At 37.4% G+C, this 18,914-nt stretch overlaps 6 protein-coding genes across 11 annotated transcripts; 4 read left to right on the top strand and 2 right to left on the bottom strand.

Annotated features, from left to right (window-relative positions):
• Positions 1-223: 223 nt before the first annotated feature.
• On the bottom strand, positions 224-3,727 carry LOC9314307 (serine/threonine-protein kinase EDR1). 2 transcript variants are annotated; one of them, XM_021024884.1, is made up of 12 exons: positions 3,065-3,727; positions 2,796-2,870; positions 2,610-2,705; positions 2,362-2,447; positions 2,161-2,281; positions 1,728-1,807; positions 1,538-1,600; positions 1,297-1,415; positions 1,025-1,110; positions 804-925; positions 598-709; positions 224-506 (listed from the first exon to the last, which is right to left on the bottom strand). In XM_021024884.1, exons 1-12 carry the CDS (start codon positions 3,410-3,412, stop codon positions 408-410), a joined length of 1,407 nt encoding a protein of 468 aa, XP_020880543.1. In that variant the 5' UTR covers positions 3,413-3,727; the 3' UTR covers positions 224-407. The 2 variants fall into 2 exon arrangements, with proteins under 2 accessions (XP_020880543.1, XP_020880544.1); XM_021024885.1 differs by lacking the exons at positions 224-506; positions 598-709 and having other exon boundaries at positions 860-945; positions 3,065-3,533.
• An 856-nt stretch (positions 3,728-4,583) lies between these two features.
• Positions 4,584-8,342, top strand: LOC9314306 (citrate synthase 2, peroxisomal). The gene is made up of 12 exons (XM_021024854.1): positions 4,584-5,396; positions 5,524-5,704; positions 5,866-5,951; positions 6,220-6,324; positions 6,459-6,521; positions 6,610-6,719; positions 6,873-6,992; positions 7,067-7,216; positions 7,308-7,428; positions 7,539-7,636; positions 7,722-7,845; positions 7,944-8,342. The coding sequence occupies exons 1-12, from the start codon at positions 5,151-5,153 to the stop codon at positions 8,082-8,084; spliced, it is 1,545 nt and encodes a 514-aa protein (XP_020880513.1). The 5' UTR covers positions 4,584-5,150; the 3' UTR covers positions 8,085-8,342.
• A 464-nt stretch (positions 8,343-8,806) lies between these two features.
• On the top strand, positions 8,807-11,965 carry LOC9314305 (citrate synthase 1, peroxisomal). The gene is given in 13 exon segments (XM_002878191.2): positions 8,807-9,110; positions 9,231-9,411; positions 9,559-9,644; positions 9,720-9,824; positions 9,910-9,972; positions 10,055-10,164; positions 10,264-10,383; positions 10,466-10,615; positions 10,695-10,815; positions 10,902-10,999; positions 11,115-11,226; positions 11,544-11,593; positions 11,595-11,965. Coding segments are annotated over 13 exon segments (1,491 nt in total). The 5' UTR covers positions 8,807-8,873; the 3' UTR covers positions 11,653-11,965.
• Positions 11,966-12,742: 777 nt separating this feature from the next.
• On the top strand, positions 12,743-14,397 carry LOC9314304 (V-type proton ATPase subunit D). Of its 3 annotated transcripts, none has more exons than XM_021024937.1 (2): positions 12,743-12,865; positions 13,393-14,397. In XM_021024937.1, exon 2 carries the CDS (start codon positions 13,402-13,404, stop codon positions 14,185-14,187), a length of 786 nt encoding a protein of 261 aa, XP_020880596.1. In that variant the 5' UTR covers positions 12,743-12,865; positions 13,393-13,401; the 3' UTR covers positions 14,188-14,397. The 3 variants fall into 3 exon arrangements, with proteins under 3 accessions (XP_020880596.1, XP_002878236.1, XP_020880597.1); XM_002878190.2 differs by having other exon boundaries at positions 12,744-12,865; positions 13,390-14,397; XM_021024938.1 differs by lacking the exon at positions 12,743-12,865 and adding an exon at positions 12,914-12,991 and having other exon boundaries at positions 13,390-14,397.
• A 438-nt stretch (positions 14,398-14,835) lies between these two features.
• LOC9312545 (putative RING-H2 finger protein ATL71) lies at positions 14,836-15,971 on the top strand. Of its 2 annotated transcripts, none has more exons than XM_021024935.1 (3): positions 14,836-15,056; positions 15,144-15,214; positions 15,319-15,971. In XM_021024935.1, the coding sequence occupies exons 1-3, from the start codon at positions 14,925-14,927 to the stop codon at positions 15,914-15,916; spliced, it is 801 nt and encodes a 266-aa protein (XP_020880594.1). In that variant the 5' UTR covers positions 14,836-14,924; the 3' UTR covers positions 15,917-15,971. The 2 variants fall into 2 exon arrangements, with proteins under 2 accessions (XP_020880594.1, XP_020880595.1); XM_021024936.1 differs by having other exon boundaries at positions 14,941-15,048.
• LOC9312544 (probable WRKY transcription factor 69) lies at positions 15,936-18,050 on the bottom strand. Of its 2 annotated transcripts, none has more exons than XM_002876430.2 (3): positions 17,600-18,050; positions 17,371-17,517; positions 15,936-16,606 (listed from the first exon to the last, which is right to left on the bottom strand). In XM_002876430.2, exons 1-3 carry the CDS (start codon positions 17,719-17,721, stop codon positions 16,060-16,062), a joined length of 816 nt encoding a protein of 271 aa, XP_002876476.1. In that variant the 5' UTR covers positions 17,722-18,050; the 3' UTR covers positions 15,936-16,059. The 2 variants fall into 2 exon arrangements, with proteins under 2 accessions (XP_002876476.1, XP_020880593.1); XM_021024934.1 differs by having other exon boundaries at positions 17,371-17,514.
• Between the last annotated feature and the right edge of the window lie 864 nt (positions 18,051-18,914).

The raw sequence follows: 18,914 nt of genomic DNA, 5'->3' as shown, positions 1-18,914 counted from the left end.
CTGATTCGATTTGACGTAAGACTGAAAGTACTCTACTGATTCAAAGAAAAAAAGGACGACTCGATTTGACCTCATCTTATTTTCTACAGCTAGTACTACCTTTTTATCGGCTCGAGGACTTCTAATTCTTTTTTTCACGCAAGAAAATAAAAACAAGTTTAAATATATTAATTAAACGTCTTAAACTAATTCAGATACTACTAATTACACTAAATCACTCGAATTAGCTCAGAGATCTCATTATTTTATTTCTCCACTGCGTAATAATTATTATACACACCACCATATTCATTCTGGTTAAGAAAAAAACAGTCATGATGTCATATAGATACAAAGACCTAAAAAGAATTTGACATTGTTTTCCTCAGGCAATTAAAGAAAAACAAACCCAAAGCTCTTGGAGTCCGTCATCTCGCGAATGAGCGTGATGAACGGTTACTTCCAGGATTCACATAATCTCGCTTTGTAAACAATCTGATTCTTGGTATGCATCTTCCTAGCATCACCTGTTTCGTAATCAGTAATCAAACCGTCTCAGAAACTTTAAATATTAAAGGGAGTGTGTGTCTGTGAGAGAAAGAATTGAGTAACAACAACCTTCCAGCTCCTTTTGCTTGCAAATCGATCACTTATCAACTCCAAAGTAGAGATGATTTCTCTAAACGTTGGTCTTTTTGATGCTTCTTTGTCCCAACAATCCTGGATTAGCCTGGCAAATAGAGAGAGATTTTAAGACTCTCAGAGAGGATCCATGAATGAATGAATGTTGTTTCAAAAACAGGACCCTTTTTCGAAACACTTACTCTCTTAACCCGAAAGGATATGATTTTGTTGGTGCATTGAATGGTGGACGTTCGTCTTCAATATATGCTTTAGGAACTTCGCTTTCTTCTATCTCATGAAATGGTTCACATCCTTCTATCATCTGTTAATTTTGTTAACACTCTGAACATCATACTTGAGATTAATGGTGTAACACACAATACTTTATTAAGAAGTCTCATAGCTCTCTCGGTTGCTTTACCTCTTGCAAGATCAAAGCAAAAGAAAATACATCTACTTTCGTATCATACTCTTCGTTTCTGTAAACTTCTGGAGCCATGTACCGCCCTGTTTAGCCAGAACGACAACAGAGAGTATCATCAGCATAAACCCATCCAAAACAACCATCAGATTGGTTTCAGTCTAGCTTTAGATAATAAAACACTAAAGCTAACAGCTCTAAGCTAGCTCAAGACAGCAACATCACAACTCTGACAGAGCACCAATATTAGATTATCAGGTAAGAGAACTTACAAGAACTGTCCAATGATGTAGCAGGTCTGTCTTTTTTAACTGTCTTCTTAACTACCAGTAGCTTGCTGACTCCAAAGTCTGCAACTTTCAGATGTCCCGAATCATCCCTCAGTATGTTTCTGTTCTCTTACTCGAACAAATGAGAACCTTTTGGATTTTTTGGATATATGAAACATAGTACAATAGAAAAAATTGTGTAATGAAATAAATTATACTGATACAGTCAAGAGGAATAACATACGGAGGTTCTAGGTCGCAATGGATTATTGCTTCAGGTTTATGCTCGTGCAAATAATTCATTCCCCTGCAAATATATGAAGGGATACCATAGAGCTATTCAGAATTCATGTATCATTGCCACCGGTCATGCATAAATATGAACCTGCATGACAATGATAAAATTATAAAAGTACAGAAAATAGCCACTTAACCTAGCAATTTCAAGGGCGAATTTTACTGCGTGCGCTGGCATTAGAGGTCCTTTCCGGTCTAGATATTGTCGAAGATCTCCCTACAAATAAACACATAATAATTTAATACTTAAAAGCATAACTTTTTATGCAGTGAAATATGAAACAGAGCAGTTTGCAGAGGTGAAGATCTAAACATCTTCAAAAACAACTAAACATCAAAGCCATTCTTCATGTCATATCTAACCAACTGTCGAGGTAACTAAAGGACTAGCTCAACACATTTTCGGTTTATTTTGTAAGCTTCTTGAGATCTACTCATCCCAATATTTCCAGTATGTTTATAGGATTCCAAAGTGTTCATGACGGATCTTGAAACTAAGATGAGAATTTGTAAATTAGAGAGGTCATACATCCTCTGAATGTGGTTATACAGATTGAGAAAGAATAGTACCTTTGGTAAATACTCTGTGACAATCATCATGGGGGTACTTTGAGTAACTGCTCCCAGAAACTGGACAACATTCGGATGGCGTATCTTTTGAAGCAGTGCAAGTTCGTCCCTAAACGCATTCCTGGATACCAGAAGGATATTAAAACCTTTAGAGCATGATCAATACAATAATACAAAGAAATCGATGGAGTATAGACTCACACTTTGTCTTCATCGGTGAACATTTCCTCTCCAAAGGTTTTCACAGCCACGTCAATTCCACGCCATGAAGCCTTGTGAAAGGTACCCTGTAAAGCAGAAAGATAGTAATAACAACTGTGAACATACCATAGCAATTGTTGGCAAAAGCCTAATACTCTTTTTTCACATTAAAACTCTTACTAAAAGATTTTTGAACCTTAACCAAAGGAAAACAGCAAGGAACATGTTAGGGCAAGGGAACTACCTACCTTTGAAATTTTGACAGAGTTAGAAAAATCAAGCTCTGAGGGATGAATCTCGTACTCTGGAACTTCTTTATCAGTTAGGACATGCATAGGAGCAATCTAAAATCAGAAACGATTATAAAAGAAATCAATAAAAACATTCAGAAAGTATAACATCCATCAACGCAATTATGAGGGATAAACACGTACCGTAGGCTTAGCACCATGTTTCTCCAAAAGTTTAATGACATCATGATTTTTGTAATACACTGCATCTGCAAGAGGCTGGTAAGATCAATCACAAATTGTTAACCATCACTATTATTGCAACCGAGTTTGCTAAATAAATCTAAGTGCTCCACTAAAACATATGTTTTTGTGCGGCAATTCGTCGAACACGTAACGAACTATGAGTCTAGGAGAAGTCAATTCAAACCAAAGCAGACAAAATTCAGCCCAGAGAAAGCTCAAATTCATACCGTACTACCCCATCGGTCCTTCGTATCAACCTTAGCACCACGGCTAAGCAGCAGCTCAACGACATCGGTTCGTCCCTGACAAGCGGCGACGTGAAGAGCAGTACGGCCATCGATGTCACGGTAATCAACATTAGTTCCCGAATCAAGCATCTTGTTGATCCCATCGATATCACCTTCGTTGGCTAAATACATTAGACGAATCGTCGGATCCACGATCCCAGCTGTAGCCGCCGCCAACTCGTCGTCCTCATCTTCGGTTAACGTCTCTATCGGGGGTCTTGATTCAGGCGCAAGCGAAGATTGCCTCCCTAGCTTGAATCTCGCCGGCGATTTAGGCTTAATCGTCATGTTCAACAGAGGAGGACTTGGTGAGATTTTTCTGCCGCAAGCAATATGAGCTGTATATGGAACTGTAACGGCAGCAACAGAAAAAAAAAGAAAAAGTAATAAGAAAGAAAAAAAAAAAGTCCCAACCAATCAGCAGGCTTTAAGGGTTTGCCTCTTAATGCGGGTGAAGTATCATACTCGTTTTCCTCCTAGTCCTACTCATCATCATACTTCAATTTTCAATTATTACTACTCCCTTTTTTGTTTTTTTAAAAGGCTAATTGCTTTTTTCCTTTTGGACATAACTTTTTTTCCTTTTTTCAATGAACAATTTAAGTATTTAACTGAACAAAACAAATGTAAATTTGATTAGTGCAAAAGCAAATGGTACAAAAGGAGTAAGATAAAAGTGTGAGTGGAGGTTTAAATGTTAACTTATGAAATCAAATTATTGAATCACATTAACTTTCAAAGAATTTTTGGAAACAATTTGAGCCAGTCCGTTAATAGTAAAAACTATACAAATGCATTAAATTTGCAAACATAACATATGTGTTGTGAGAAGTGACCTCGGTCTAGTAGCGTTCATAAGAGCATATTAATGTATATAATATTAATGTATATTGTTCATTAGTATAGAGCTTTGTATATATTATGCTTTACTTAGCTTAATTGGAGTATGTATAGGATGGTTAAGTCTGGTTTAGAGGTTTTGGTTTAGGCCTGGTCAATTGTATATAAACCCACAATTGTACATTTTACATGAATTAATGAGAATGAGATTATTTACTAATAGAACATGTTTACTCATGAACCAAAATGAGTATCACTAACAGTTTTTTTATTATTATTTTATGAGTTGAAACCCAAAATGAGTATCAATAGACTCACCCCAATTATACTTTTCATCCAAAAATCAACCCAAAATTTTTTTTATTATTATTATTTCATGAGATGATACCACAAAAAAATCATGAGTAAACATACTCTAAATCCATCAAAAACTGACATTACTTCATGGGTTCTTAACTTACTGGTGAATCTTTGTGCTAAGTGTATAAATATAAATTTCCATATGTTCATAAATATAAATTTCCATATGTTCATAAATTTTAACTGCAAGATATTTGACTGATGAATGATTTAGAACCAATACAGAAATCGACTTAACATTTAAAACACCTAATCCATTTCCCCTTGTTCTTTCTATTGTCATGAGCCCAGGCAAAAAAAAAGCTAATGGGCCGAACAATATTAAATTTCTCAGTTTGAGACCAAATAAAGTTGGCCCATTATCGAATAGATATTATTTAGCAATCCGAGGACGCCAATCGACTTTTACTCGATCCACATAACGTCTGAACGTCACTCGCTCGTGTTATTAGCCACGTGGAACTCTCATTGAGCGAGTAGTCTACACCGTCCTTTGCGGGTAGATTACAGAAACGAAAGTCTTTCAAGTCCACACCAGGATAAAACTGACAGATAAGCCTCTTTAGACTTTCCATTTTAGATTTGACGAAGGATGCTATCCGTCGATCCAAGCTGAATAATCTTATCACCGTTGATCTTTGGATAAACAATAGATCCGTTTTCAAAACTCTTACCCGTAGAGAATAAAAATCTCAGCTACTACCAAAATTAGGAAATTCAGGATACAAAAGCCAAGTCACTTACCGAAAGATTGTTTCTTCTTCTTCTTCTTCTTCGCTTCCTTCCTTTGAAATTGAATTCAGATTTTTATTTTTTGAGGGGAAAAATGGAGATCTCGCAGAGAGTGAAAGCTCGATTAGCCGTTCTCACCGCGCATTTGGCGGTGTCTGATACCGTCGGATTGGAACAGGTGTTACCGGCGATCGAGCCATGGTGCACATCGGCTCACATTACCGCTGCACCGCATGGATCGCTTAAAGGAAACTTGACGATCGTCGATGAGCGTACGGGGAAGAAATATCAGGTCCCAGTCTCAGAGCATGGTACCGTTAAAGCCGTTGATCTCAAGAAGGTATATAACGGAATTGTGAAATCGATTATTGATGAGCTTGAGTTATTGATCTGAATTTTGATCCGTCTTACCTATATTTTCGTGAATCTGAGAAGGAATTTGATGGATTTGCATGTTTGGTATGCAGATAACGACGGGGAAAGATGACAAGGGGCTGAAGTTGTACGATCCAGGTTACTTGAACACGGCTCCGGTTCGATCTTCGATTTGTTACATCGACGGAGATGAAGGAATCCTACGTTATCGGGGATACCCAATCGAAGAATTGGCTGAGAGCAGTACTTTTATTGAGGTTGCTTATCTCCTCAGTAAGTCTTGATCATCTCGTCTGTTGTTGCTTATTTTATTTTTTGGGGTGTATACTTGTGGAAAAGCAAATGTTTGATCATAGGTATTGGATAGAAATTTATCATCTTGAAAATGGTTTCTCCCTTAGTGTCGTGTTGAAATACCCTTCTTTTTTCTGCAGTGTATGGAAATCTGCCTTCTCAAAGTCAGCTAGCTGATTGGGAGTTTACGGTTTCTCAGCATTCAGCTGTGCCACAAGGAGTCTTGGTGAATTTCTAATCTTTCGTTATTTGGATTTTCATACTAGTGCAAATTCCAAACTTTGTATCAAAATGTAAATCTCAAAACAAAGAGGGATTTCGAAAATGATTTCTTGTGAACTACAAGTTGTTTGTCTTGCTTGTAAACCATGCTTGTCAAGTCCATGTAGAATACTGGATCTCTTCCAATTATTAGTGCCCTATGTCTTACTCTGCTTAGTAACAGAACTTTCTATGGATCTTTGACCTGAGACTATTTCTGAATATTTTCGCAGGATATCATACAGTCCATGCCTCATGATGCACACCCTATGGGAGTTCTTGTGAGTGCCATGAGTGCACTTTCTATCTTTCATCCTGATGCAAATCCTGCTCTTAGTGTAAGTTGTATAATCCTGTTTTTTTCGTACTGTTAAGATGTCTTTTTTTTTTTTTTTCTGAAAATGTCTATGTCAACTCGATGTGCTCCATTTGTCTGTGTTCTTCATTTCACGGAAATTCTCATTGGGTGCAGGGCCAAGATATTTACAAGTCAAAACAAGTTCGTGATAAACAGATTGTTCGTATTCTCGGAAAGGTATTCTTCTATCTGGTGATGGTTTGTTTCCTTAACGTATCTGTCAAATAGTTGCGGGACTAGTAAAAGCTTTACAACGTGTTTGCAGGCACCAACAATTGCAGCGGCTGCTTATTTGAGGACGGCAGGCAGGCCTCCTGTTCTTCCTTCGGGCAACCTTTCTTATTCAGAGAATTTCCTCTATATGCTGGATTCAATGTACTTCCTCTATCTTCTCTCTTTTTTTGATTAAACACTTGCATTTGAAGAGGGTAGTCATAAAACTTGTGTTGCTTTAGTCAGTTTAGATCTGTTTCAAGCTTCAAACGTGTCTGTAACAGGATACATTCTTTAATCTTCCTTTGATTACAGGGGCAATAGGTCTTACAAGCCTAATCCTCGTTTGGCTCGAGTGCTGGACATCCTCTTCATACTGCATGCCGAACATGAGATGAACTGCTCTACTGCTGCTGCTCGGCATCTTGCCTCTAGGTACTTATAAACTGATTAGAGATATTCATTTAGACTTCTATGAGAGTGTTTAAATCAGTATTGTGATTCTGCAGTGGTGTTGATGTGTACACTGCTTGTGCTGGAGCTGTTGGAGCGCTTTATGGTCCACTTCATGGTGGCGCGAACGAGGCTGTGCTTAAGATGTTAGCAGAGATTGGGACAGCTGAAAATATTCCAGATTTCATCGAAGGCGTGAAGAACAGGTAACTCAATGTTTAAGAACTACAAGCACTAAGTAATCTGAATTGTGGTGAGTCATGCCAGTAATGTTATATCCCTTTTCTATGTTCTCAGAAAGAGGAAGATGTCAGGTTTTGGACATCGTGTTTACAAAAACTACGACCCCCGAGCAAAAGTCATAAAAAAACTGGCAGATGAAGTGTTCTCCATTGTTGGTAGGGATCCTCTCATCGAGGTACTGTAGATCCTTGTGCCCACGTATCTCTCCTAGTATATGGTTTGTCAAAAAGTTTCTTATATAAGATGACTGTGGTTTAAAAAATATTTGACGGATGATGTTTTCAGGTAGCAGTTGCTCTAGAGAAGGCGGCGCTGTCTGATGAATATTTTGTGAAGAGAAAGCTGTACCCAAATGTTGATTTCTACTCTGGATTAATCTACAGGTAAGACATTGCTGACAAAAACCCTGTTAGCATTAAGTTCTTTACCTGAATCTTGTGTTGGTAATTGAAATGGGGAAAAACACAGGGCAATGGGATTCCCACCAGAATTCTTCACAGTCTTATTCGCAGTCCCGCGTATGGCTGGATACTTGTCGCACTGGCGTGAGTCGTTAGATGATCCTGACACTAGGATCATGAGACCCCAACAGGTAAAATACATTACATAAACTCGAATCTTGACATACACGTGTTTGATAGATCAAAAGGTTTTGTGTTTGAGCTCATTGTATTGTGTGGCTGCATATAGGCCTATACTGGAGTGTGGATGAGGCATTATGAGCCAGTGAGAGAACGAACGTTATCAAGTGATTCGGGTACGGATAAGTTTGGTCAAGTTTCCATTTCGAATGCATCAAGAAGGCGTTTAGCTGGATCATCTGCCCTTTAGTCTCAATCCTACAACACACCAATAAAGAAGAAAACATTGGGATACCTCTGGGAAATTAAGAGAGTCTCCTCAACAACTGTGTTGTTTTCTTTCTTTTATAATTAAACACTTAATAATACACCCTATTCTTATTGTTTGTCTGTTATTTAAAACTTTATGATTTAATAATAATAACAATCTTGTTACAGGGAAAAGACATGTAATTCTGATAAATTGGGCTTTTATGAGGAAAGTTCGTTGTAGAAGATGATCTTCTTATTCCTGTTAATATAACACATTGCTATAGTTGTAAAGATTTATATTTAACACACTGATTTGGAAAAAGTTAACTAACCACCAATTCATAGCGTAGATCGAAATGATTTATTGGCATGCTATTTATAATTTGCCTGAAGTTTTCCTATCGTTTTCTATTATTGCCAATAATATTTCCATTTAAAAAATGAGGAAAACAATCGTGAGAAGTGTGAACAAATACAAACCCTGGATTACTTGACGCTTACGTACTTAACAGAAAAAGTAAGAAGCAACCAAAAAATACATAAAATTGGTTAAAAGCCACAAAACTCTGACTGAAGACAAAAAAAAGGCACTGTAGATTCACGCCAATCATGCCCACAAGGCCACGAAAGTATTACGACAAAAGTGTTACGTTATAAAATTCATTATTTACACTTAAAAATTATCAAATTTCGCCACTATAAAACCATGTCGATATATCAATTTCAACTACAGTCACTTGATTTCCTATCCGCTTCCTTTCTTGAATTCTGCTTTTTGAGGTGCAAAATGGAGATTCCGGAGAGAGCTAGCGCTCGATTAGCCGTTCTCACTGCGCACTTGGCGGCATCTGAGCCGACTCAGGTGTTGCCGACGATCGAGCCGTGGTGCACATCATCTCACATTAGTGCTACACCGCATGGATCCCTTGAAGGAAACTTGACGATCGTCGACGAACGTACGGGTAAAAAATATCAGGTCCCTGTCTCAGAGCATGGTACCGTTAAAGCCGTTGATCTCAAGAAGGTATATATATATAACGAGTTGTAATTCTGAAGTCATTTCTTCCTTGTGGCTCTTAATTTAGTACTACGACTTTTTTGTATATTGTGTGTGTGTAAATGGATTTGCATGTTTGGTGTGCAGATAACGACAGGGGAGGATGACAAGGGGCTTAAGTTATACGATCCTGGTTACTTAAACACGGCTCCTGTTCGATCTTCGATTTCTTACATCGATGGAGATGAAGGAATCTTACGTTATCGGGGATACTCAGTCGAGGAGTTGGCTGAGAAAAGTACTTATACAGAGGTTACTTATCTCCTAAGTAAGTCTTGATCATCTTGTAGCTTCTTCTTGTTGCTTATTTTACTTTTGGGACGTATACTTGTGACACAAGCAAATGTTGAATCGTAGTTCTTGAAGTTTTTGTCTCCCATAGTGTTCTAGTACTCTGTTTTTTTTTCTCATGCAGTTTATGGGAATCTGCCTTCTCAACGACAGCTAGCTGATTGGGAGTTTGCGATTTCTCAGAATTCAGCTGTGCCACAAGGAGTATTGGTGAATTTCTTTCTACTCTTTCCCAACTTTCTCTGGATCTTGGAGCTGAGATGATTTTTCTGAATGTTTTCACAGGATCTCATACAGTCCATGCCTCATGATGTACATCCAATAGGAGCTCTTGTCACTGCAATGAGTGCACTTTCCATCTTTTATCCTGATGCAAATCCTTCTCTTATGGTAAGCTTTATAATCCTGCTTTCTTCCTTCTGTTAAGACTTTCTGAACATGTCCACGCCGACATGGAAATCCCCATTTGGTGCAGGGCCTAGGTGTTTACCAGTCAAAACAAGTTCGTGATAAACAGATTTTTCGTATTCTTGGACAGGTATATAAATGTTCTGTCTGTTGATTTGGTGTCTTGATGTGTAACCGGACTGTGAAATATAGTATAATGTATCTATCTGCAGGCACCAACAATTGCAGCAGCTGCTTATTTGAGGAAGGCAGGCAAGCCTCCTGTTCAACCTTTGAGCAACCTTTCTTATTCAGAGAATTTCCTCTATATGGTGGAATCAATGTACGTTATAGTCCCTCTTTGTTTGATTAAACACTTGGATTTGAAGAGGGTAGTCAGATAATTGTGCACTTGTTTACTCTCATCTTCCACTGATTACAGGGGAAATAAGTCTTACAAGCCTAATCCTCGGCTAGCTCGAGTGTTGGACATTATCTTCATTCTGCATGTTGAACATGAGATGAACTGCTCTACTGCTGCTGCTCGGCATCTTTCCTCTAGGTACTTATCACTGGTTAGAGATTCATTTGATTTGAGTCTGCTAGGAGATATTTTTTAATCATTACTGTGTTTAATTATGTAGTGGTGTTGATGTGTATACTGCTGTTGCGGGAGGTGTTGGAGCCATTTATGGTCCACTTCATGGTGGTGCAATTGAGGCTACGGTTAACATGTTATCAGAGATTGGCACTGTTGAAAATATTCCAGAGTTCATTGAAAGCGTGAAGAATAAGTTACTCAATTCTTTATACTACAAGTATCTAGAATGTCATGAGTCAATATTCCATTAGTGTTAACTATTTTCCTTCCAGGAAGAGGAAGTTGTCGGGTTTTGGTCACCGTGTTTACAAAAAATACGATCCTCGAGGAAAAGTCGTTAAGAAACTGGCGGATGAAGTGTTCTCCATTCTTGGAAGGGAGCCTCTGTTTGAGGTACTTTAGATTCTTGTTGCTCACGTATCTTGCATGTTCCTTGATGAATGTGTGTTTTAGGAAAGATTTGGTGTTAATGTTTTCAGGTAGGAGATGCTCTAGAGAAGGCGGCACTCTCGGATGAATATTTCATTAAAAGAAAGCTTTACCCAAATGCTGATTTCTACTCTGGATTAATCTATAGGTAAGACATTGATGAGTCATCTAACAAATTCTTACTAATGAGTTGTTGTAACCCAATGAGTTCTTTCTTTACCTGAATCTTTTGTGTTGGTAATTGAAATGGGCAAAACACACAGGGCAATGGGAATCCCATCATCATTCATGGCAGTCGCACGTATTGCTGGATACTTGTCACACTGGCGTGAGTCGTTAGATGATCCTGACACAAAGATCATGAGACCCCAGCAGGTAAAATGCACCTTTGATAGATCAATGACTTCAAAAAAGTTGTTTGGCTCATGAGTCATTACACATAGAAACATATACTCTTTGATAGATCAATGACTTCAAAAAGTGTTTTTTTGGGCTAATGGTAATACCTTATACATAGATTCATGCACATTTTGATAGATCAATGAGTAATAGTATTTTTTTGGCTCATGAGATTATACACTATGCATAGATACATACACTCTTGGATAGATATATCAATGACTTGAACAGTCTGTTTTTGGCTCTTACACTTTTTTAATATATCAATTTTTTTGTTTTTGTTTTTGGCACAGGTCTATACTGGAATGGGGCTAAGGCGTTACGAGCTAGTGAGAGAAAGAACCAAGCTGTGATTCGGATTTGGATCAGTTGGTCATTTCGAATGCATCAAGAAGGCGTTAGCTGGGTCAAGTCTTAATCCTAATACGTACTAATGTTTATAAATCTGACCCGGAAAGCCAAACGGAAAACAAAAAAAATATAAAGAATATACATATAAAATATAGTTGGATCAACCCGATCCGACCTCGAGTTAGTAATAGTAGTAGAACTTCAATATATATTGTACATGTACATCAGTACATGTGTGTGTGTGTGTCTATATATATCTATAACTTGTGAAAATAAAAAACATAAATATTTGTACTATAACATGTTTTCGGAATATGATGTTTAACCATTTTGTAAAGTGATAGAAATTAAAACAGTTCAAATCTAAATTATACCTAACGGAAACAGAAAAATAGTTAGTAGACAACAAATCAAGAAGAGATTGGATAACTGAACAAGGACATATATGCACCAATAAAGACGAAAACATTGGGATACATGTGGTTAAAACAAGAGGGTCTTCTCAACAATATGTGATGTTTTCTTTCTCCTTATAGTTAGTTAAACACTCAATGATTTACATACTACATCGTATTGATATTGTTTGTATGTTATTAAATTCTTTTATGATTTAATACCATATCTTGTAGTGGTTCTATAATTCATCTAACAATAATGTTGGAATATGGAAAGATATATACTTTAGATAGATATCACCTTTATCAGGAAAGTTCTAAAAGAAGATCTTCTTATTCTTGTTAATGTAACACATTGCTCTATTAGTTCTAAAGATTTATATTTAACACATTTTTTAACACATTTCCTTAGAAAAATGTCATATGGTGTTGAACGAGAGATTAATTTCTCCTCAAACATTTGGAATTTTCACAACAAAATTAACATAGAGTTTCATACCTGAAACTTCTAAATTATTTTATTTTATTTGACAAAAATATATTTTAATATTTGGCTGAGTTTTGTTTTGTCCTTACCAGTGTAGAGAGGATGGGCAACAATGGGTCCAGATTTAAGAGACGAAAGTCGGCCCCACCATAAGTGATGAGCTGTATATTTATTTTATTTGTACAAAATAAGTCCTTCATGTTTACGGTTAATTACACAAGAGCCCCTTTGTTTCCTCCACGATCACAGCGACGAGGTCGAATACGATCTTCTTACCCCTCCTGTCTTAAAATCAAATTTCAATTTCTCCATTGTCTTTCTCTTTGGCTTCTTCCAATCTTCAGTAAAGAAGTCGCCTTTTATAGTCTCTCGAGAGGCCCAGGTATTTCAATCCCAAATCTCTCTCTTTCCTCTCAATTTCTCTCTAGTTTGATTTCTCGAGAAATTGAATCTGGGAATTTTAAGGGTGTATCCATTTAACCCGACTGATCAATTCTGAGTCCAATTGGTTAGGTGTTCTGTGATCTGGATTTCTTCTGGGAAACGATATAATCCTAAAGTCGTAGACTTTGATTCAATTTTCTGTGGTTCGAATTACAAAAATTATTTAAATTCGTAGACTTTGATTCAATCTGGTAACAAATAATGGATAATCTGATGGATCTCTGTATGGATCATTCGAGAGAAAGATTGGGTGTAGTGAAACTTAAGAATCTTTGCGTGTTCCAAATTTGGTTCAATTCTGGTTTACGAGATTGAAGGGTTGATCTCTGTCGTCGATGATGCTAGTATTGTTTCGCCGCATAGAAAAATTGTTGTCTTCTCCCAATCTAGAGGAGTCTTTAAGAAGTTGTTTGTGTGTGTTACTTAAATGGCAGAAGATAATCCCATCTCTTTCTTTTGCAGTAGTTTTGAAAGATGGCTGGCCAAAACGCACGTTTGAATGTGGTTCCCACTGTTACAATGCTTGGGGTTATGAAAGCTCGTCTTGTTGGAGCTACAAGAGGTCATGCTCTCCTCAAGAAGAAGAGTGATGCTCTAACTGTTCAGTTTAGGGCACTTCTCAAGAAAATTGTTACTGCAAAGGAGTCTATGGGAGATATGATGAAGACATCGTCTTTTGCTCTTACTGAAGTAAAGTATGTTGCTGGTGAGAATGTCAAACATGTTGTCCTCGAGAACGTTAAAGAAGCTACATTGAAGGTTCGTTCTCGGACAGAGAATATCGCTGGAGTGAAGCTGCCTAAGTTTGATCACTTCTCTGAAGGCGAAACCAAGAATGACTTGACCGGTTTAGCTAGAGGTGGTCAACAGGTCCAAGCTTGCCGTGTTGCTTATCTGAAAGCCATTGAAGTTCTAGTTGAGCTTGCTTCTCTCCAGACTTCTTTCTTGACGCTTGATGAAGCAATCAAGACGACTAATCGCAGGGTCAACGCCCTGGAGAATGTGGTGAAACCAAAGCTGGAGAATACTATCAGTTACATCAAGGGAGAGCTTGATGAGCTTGAGAGAGAGGATTTCTTCAGGTTGAAGAAGATTCAAGGATACAAGAGGAGGGAAGTCGAACGACAGGCAGCTCATGCTAAGGAGTTTGCTGAGGAAATGGTTCTTGAAGGCATCTCTATGCAGAGAGGGATTTCGATAAACGCTGCTCGTAATTTCCTTGTTGGTGGTGCAGAGAAGGATTCAGACATCATTTTCTGAGGTGTGGGCTCTCTCTCTCTCTCTCTCTGCCTTTCGTGTTTGCTCGGTTTCTATTTTCGCCATCGCGCTGTTATTACTCTCTTCATCAGACTTATGTTTCTTCAAATAAAATGGATTTGATGTAGATGAAATATTGTATCATCTTGGATTGTGCTTTGCTATAATTTTTTTCAAGAGATGTGTGATTGTTACTGTTTTGAGTAATGATAATTCCCCTGTTTCAAGACCAAACAAATTTAGAGTCTTTCTCGATTAAATTTACCGTTGGATATAATTATTGGTGGCTTAAGCATAGCATAGCAAGAAGATAAGGGAAGGAACTTTGTGAATCCATTTTAAAAAGTTTGTGAATCCATTTCAAGTGAGATCAATAAAGTGCAGAGCATTCGTGAAGCTTGAAACTTGGCAATGTAAAGATAAACTTCAATATTTATGAAGTGAAGAGGTTTATAGGAACCTTAGTTGATATATGAAGCACACTACCTTATATTGTATTGATTCTTCTAGATAACATCCAGTTTAAGATTTAGCTCGTGATGTGTGCATGATACTTGTTCAGGAGACAAGACATGGCATCACATACTAGTACAGATTCCTTGCTTAATATATCAGCTTTTAGGGAATCATATAAGTGGAGAAAGAATAACTCAAAGCAAGAAAAAGAATATAAACTGCATTAATACACAAACTTATCATATCCCTTATTTTGTAACAAGAAAGGCCAATCATTCTCAGCTATGAACAACAACAGAAATGGCTATTCTTCTGCTCCAAATCAACCCAATTATAGTTATGATTCTGATACACGATCATCGGGTTGGCGAGTTCCTGCTTTCTCTTCGCGGAATGCTTGGTCCAGGAGTAATTCAGTAAGTCGACTTTTCTTCTTGTCATAGAACTCCTAGAGGAATGTTTTAGCCTCCTCAACGGTTTGATGTTTCGGTATTCTCTTTCAGATAGTTAACAGACGCTTGCTCGATGATGATCCTCCAGCCCCTTACTCAAGTACAGCGATTTTATCAACCGTGTACTTAAATCATCACCCTCTGATTCTTCATGCTTTTGATTTTGTTTCAAACGTTTAGTCTTTACATCCTCTTCAAGAACTTGAAAAATCATTGTTCATGGCAGAGATTTAGTACCACCATCACATACTCGGCATCGGATTCCAATCCGTAACAGCAACAACCTACGAAGACAGCACCTCGAGACACTAAGACAAGCTGTTCACAACCAACCCGCTAGACCCGAGAGCAGCTCCAGATCATCATCACAAACCAATGAAGAAGACGAGATCCTCAAACATCTAACAAAAGAAACATATAACCCAGTCCCAAAAAGCACCCTTCTCAGAAGCCTGAGCTTATACTACAGAAACAAAAACCCGGGAAGCGAAAACTCAAGAAACACTCAAGATCTCTCCGGTGAAGAAGACGACAAGAGATGCTCCGTTTGTTTAGAAGACTTCGAGCCCAAGGAAACAGTGATGCTCACTCCTTGCAAACACATGTTTCATGAGGAATGTATAATTCCATGGTTAAAGACTAAAGGACAGTGTCCTGTCTGTAGATTCGTCATACTCAAGCCGGCAAAACAAGAATCTTCTCTCACTAATGGATCAAATCTTGCCAGAGACATGACAATGGATGATCTCTTAACATTAGAGTTACTCTCTGTGGTAAGAGCAATGGAAGAAACTTTCCTTTTCGGTTATCCACGTCGCATGTAGAATCTTTGTTGTACTTGAATTCTCTCAAATGATATTAAATTTATTATCTGGGTTTTTTTTTTTATATAAAATGAATCATATGAATCCACCATTGATACACCTTTACAGTGGAAAAAAAAAGTTTTGGTTTTGGCTACACACACTCATCTAGAACTATCACAGAAAGGAATGGCGCCAAAATCGCATCTCCGATGTTGCTCCTCCGTCGCAACGGTCCCACGGCGGAACACGGAGGCGCAATCAGGTAAATCACCGAGATCACCGAACAAAGACTCATCTTCCTCTTGGCCTAGTGACAAACCTCTCTCTAGAGTTACGTCGAGGAAATTCGAAGAACCAGATGATGATGAGATTGATGCGTCGTAGAACCACCCGAACTCGCCGATTTCGCTGTAGCAGCCACCTAAGAGCAACGGAGAATCAACGTGGCTCAGATCTAGTCCTGCCGGCGGTTCCTCTGCGGCGGTGACGGTCAGTTCTTCCTCCTCTTCTTCGTATTCTTCTTCTTTTTTGGCGGTTTTGAGGACGACGGGGGAGCGGTGGTGGGATTTGTTGTTGGCGGAGGAGGAAGGGAAAGGGTGGTTGTGGTCGCAGGCGTAAGTAATCATGAGCTTTGAAGGGTCCACACGGCTTCTCTCCACCTGCTTCCTCGCCGGACATCCTTTTGAGCTACTACATCTGTAGTATCCCCTGGTCAATAACAACAACAAAAATATTAACTTTGATTGCGAAAACAAATAAAGTGGACTTTTTTAGCAAAAACAACATTAGAAAATACTCAAAATTAACACCAAAATATAATCAAAAGTAGTACATTTTATGATAAAATATACACACTTTTAGTATAAAAGTTGAAAACTTAGCTCAAAATTTTGAAACACATGAGTAATTGTTAGTCTTTGATATATAATTCTTAAAATAAAAATTTTAAAATTAACCCCAACAAATCAAATGAATAAACTTTTAGACAATATTATATAATATTGGCACGTTAATCACGTAGATATATCATATACTCCTTAATCTATAATCACGTAGATATATCATATATATACTTTTCCTTTTTGTGCGCATTACCCTTTTGTGGCTTTTTCTTAGAAATCAAGATCTACCGCTACTTTAATGTTTCACACTTCCCCGAGGTTATCCAAAATTTTAATATAGTAAAAAAATAATTCAATTAGTGAGTGACACATCTAAATTGTTCCTTAATTACAAGTTTACAACATTAAAAACTCCCCCCCCCCCCCCCAAGAATTAAGGAGCTGGCGCGTGAAAGCAACGCGATATCAAACGCGTCCGTTTTCAACAAAACTCCTACAAGATGCGTACGTTAGCCCAACCACCGTCAAGGCTAACCTACGCTTTTCTCATTTCTTAGCCGCCGCTGGTTAAAACGACAAAAAAAAAACAGAGAGAGAGAGGACAAAACCGGAAATTAAAAAGAGTTTTACCTGGGATAAGGCGAGCCTTTGATCGGCTTTTGTCCGTACTTTCTCCAGGCCCATGAATCGGACGGTGGATATACTTCGCCTCTACTCTTAGATCCTTCCACGTCAGCAATCGGAACTGAGACAACTCTCTTCTCTACGTTCCTCCTACTACACCACAATTATTAACATTTTCAGATCATTGTATTTTTCTAAAACAATTCATAATAATAACAGCAAAAAATTCACAAACCTTTTCTTTGGAGTTGGTTTTGAGATCTTTGAGTCTTCACAAGACGAAGGAGATTCAGGAACGACGTCGTTGTAAGTCTCATCTTCTTCGTCGTCTGATTCTTGAATTGCTCTACGGTGCATGATTTATCTCGACCGTCCGATTTCGCCGGAACAGAGAACTGAAAGATGTTTTTTTCTCTGTTGAGAGCCGGTGATTAAGAAGGTGATTAGTGAGAGGGTTTTAATCAATCTGATGTGATTATTATTCTCTACTTGTTTGGGGACGTGCAGGCAAATATCAAAGGCATTATATTGTTATTTTTTTTTGGTAGGAAAGGCATTATATTGTTATTATATTGGTCATTTGTATTTTATTTGAATAAAAATATGACCAGTTGTTTTGTAGTGGATTAGTTTATTTCTTTTTTGAAAGGTTCTTTCTCTCTCTTGTGGAATTTTATTTTATTTATACCCATGAGGTTTGCTAATCAACTGATTTATTTAATTAGCTGGACATTTTGATTAAGTCCATGCATAATTATGCAAATCTATATTATAATTATCCGCATCTGATCTATAGACTGTGATCTTTTTATTTTTTGCTGTCCATGTAAGAAAAAAAAAAATTTATGCATAATATCTCTAAATTTATAACATCCGGAATGAAGTTAAGTGCAACCATTATTGACTAAAAACATTTAATCAATTGAAATTCATCTATGATTCAGTCAGCCCTAGTAAAAACAGAATACACAGAAATGAATGAATTTTTTTTCAAAAAATTACCACATTTTTTAAGCCGAGTTTGAAATGCTTTTCGACTATTACTAGAAATTTAAGTTATAATGAATCAGTTTAAAGTGAAACTATCGATTTAGACGATAGTTCTTAAGCTGTCTAGTGAATCCGATTGATCTATTTTGACTCCTTAAACTATCAGTTGATTTGGTCCGTTCGATTTTCCCAAAATGCATCATGTTTGTGAACGTGACATAACATTCTTGTATATATAAAATACATACATACTATTCTTTTCTTATAGATTTACGATTTATCCAATCTGTATTCTACTGGAAATTAACCTTTTGAATCTTATGCCAAGGTCATTTTCATCAGAACTTTCTCATATTAAAAAACTTGATGTACAAGTTCTCTTATTCTCTGCTGATCTTAGTTCTTATATGACTCCTCCCGTTTATTATAGGAAGCTAGAAAGTTAGCACCAACACGAATATAAAACATGACATTCAATCATTTATTTATCAATTGGATTTGAGCTGAAAGCTCATAACCTCACATGATATGATAGTCCAATAGGTTTAAATGAGTACAAC

This window comes from Arabidopsis lyrata, assembly GCF_000004255.2.
Source record: "Arabidopsis lyrata subsp. lyrata unplaced genomic scaffold ARALYscaffold_5, whole genome shotgun sequence".
Lineage (NCBI taxonomy): Eukaryota > Viridiplantae > Streptophyta > Magnoliopsida > Brassicales > Brassicaceae > Arabidopsis > Arabidopsis lyrata.
This window is presented reverse-complemented; position numbering and strand designations above follow the sequence as displayed.

What these genes read in the sequence shown, in the direction of transcription:
- LOC9314307 (XM_021024884.1), bottom strand. Translation starts at nt 3,412, where the DNA reads ATGACGATTAAGCCTAAATCGCCGGCGAGATTCAAGCTAGGGAGGCAA. An exon ending in AGGACCGATGGGGTAGTACG is followed by an intron (nt 2,871 to 3,064) that starts GTATGAATTTGA and finishes TGATCTTACCAG; the next exon opens with CCTCTTGCAGATGCAGTGTA. An exon ending in CAAGCAAAAGGAGCTGGAAG is followed by an intron (nt 507 to 597) that starts GTTGTTGTTACT and finishes ATTACGAAACAG; the next exon opens with GTGATGCTAGGAAGATGCAT.
- LOC9314306 (XM_021024854.1), top strand. Translation starts at nt 5,151, where the DNA reads ATGGAGATCTCGCAGAGAGTGAAAGCTCGATTAGCCGTTCTCACCGCG. An exon ending in TGAGGTTGCTTATCTCCTCA is followed by an intron (nt 5,705 to 5,865) that starts GTAAGTCTTGAT and finishes TTTTTTCTGCAG; the next exon opens with TGTATGGAAATCTGCCTTCT. An exon ending in ATCGAAGGCGTGAAGAACAG is followed by an intron (nt 7,217 to 7,307) that starts GTAACTCAATGT and finishes CTATGTTCTCAG; the next exon opens with AAAGAGGAAGATGTCAGGTT.
- LOC9314304 (XM_021024937.1), top strand. Translation starts at nt 13,402, where the DNA reads ATGGCTGGCCAAAACGCACGTTTGAATGTGGTTCCCACTGTTACAATG.
- LOC9312545 (XM_021024935.1), top strand. Translation starts at nt 14,925, where the DNA reads ATGAACAACAACAGAAATGGCTATTCTTCTGCTCCAAATCAACCCAAT. An exon ending in CTTGGTCCAGGAGTAATTCA is followed by an intron (nt 15,057 to 15,143) that starts GTAAGTCGACTT and finishes ATTCTCTTTCAG; the next exon opens with ATAGTTAACAGACGCTTGCT. An exon ending in ACAGCGATTTTATCAACCGT is followed by an intron (nt 15,215 to 15,318) that starts GTACTTAAATCA and finishes TGTTCATGGCAG; the next exon opens with AGATTTAGTACCACCATCAC.
- LOC9312544 (XM_002876430.2), bottom strand. Translation starts at nt 17,721, where the DNA reads ATGCACCGTAGAGCAATTCAAGAATCAGACGACGAAGAAGATGAGACT. An exon ending in AAACCAACTCCAAAGAAAAG is followed by an intron (nt 17,518 to 17,599) that starts GTTTGTGAATTT and finishes ATTGTGGTGTAG; the next exon opens with TAGGAGGAACGTAGAGAAGA. An exon ending in AAAGGCTCGCCTTATCCCAG is followed by an intron (nt 16,607 to 17,370) that starts GTAAAACTCTTT and finishes GTTATTGACCAG; the next exon opens with GGGATACTACAGATGTAGTA.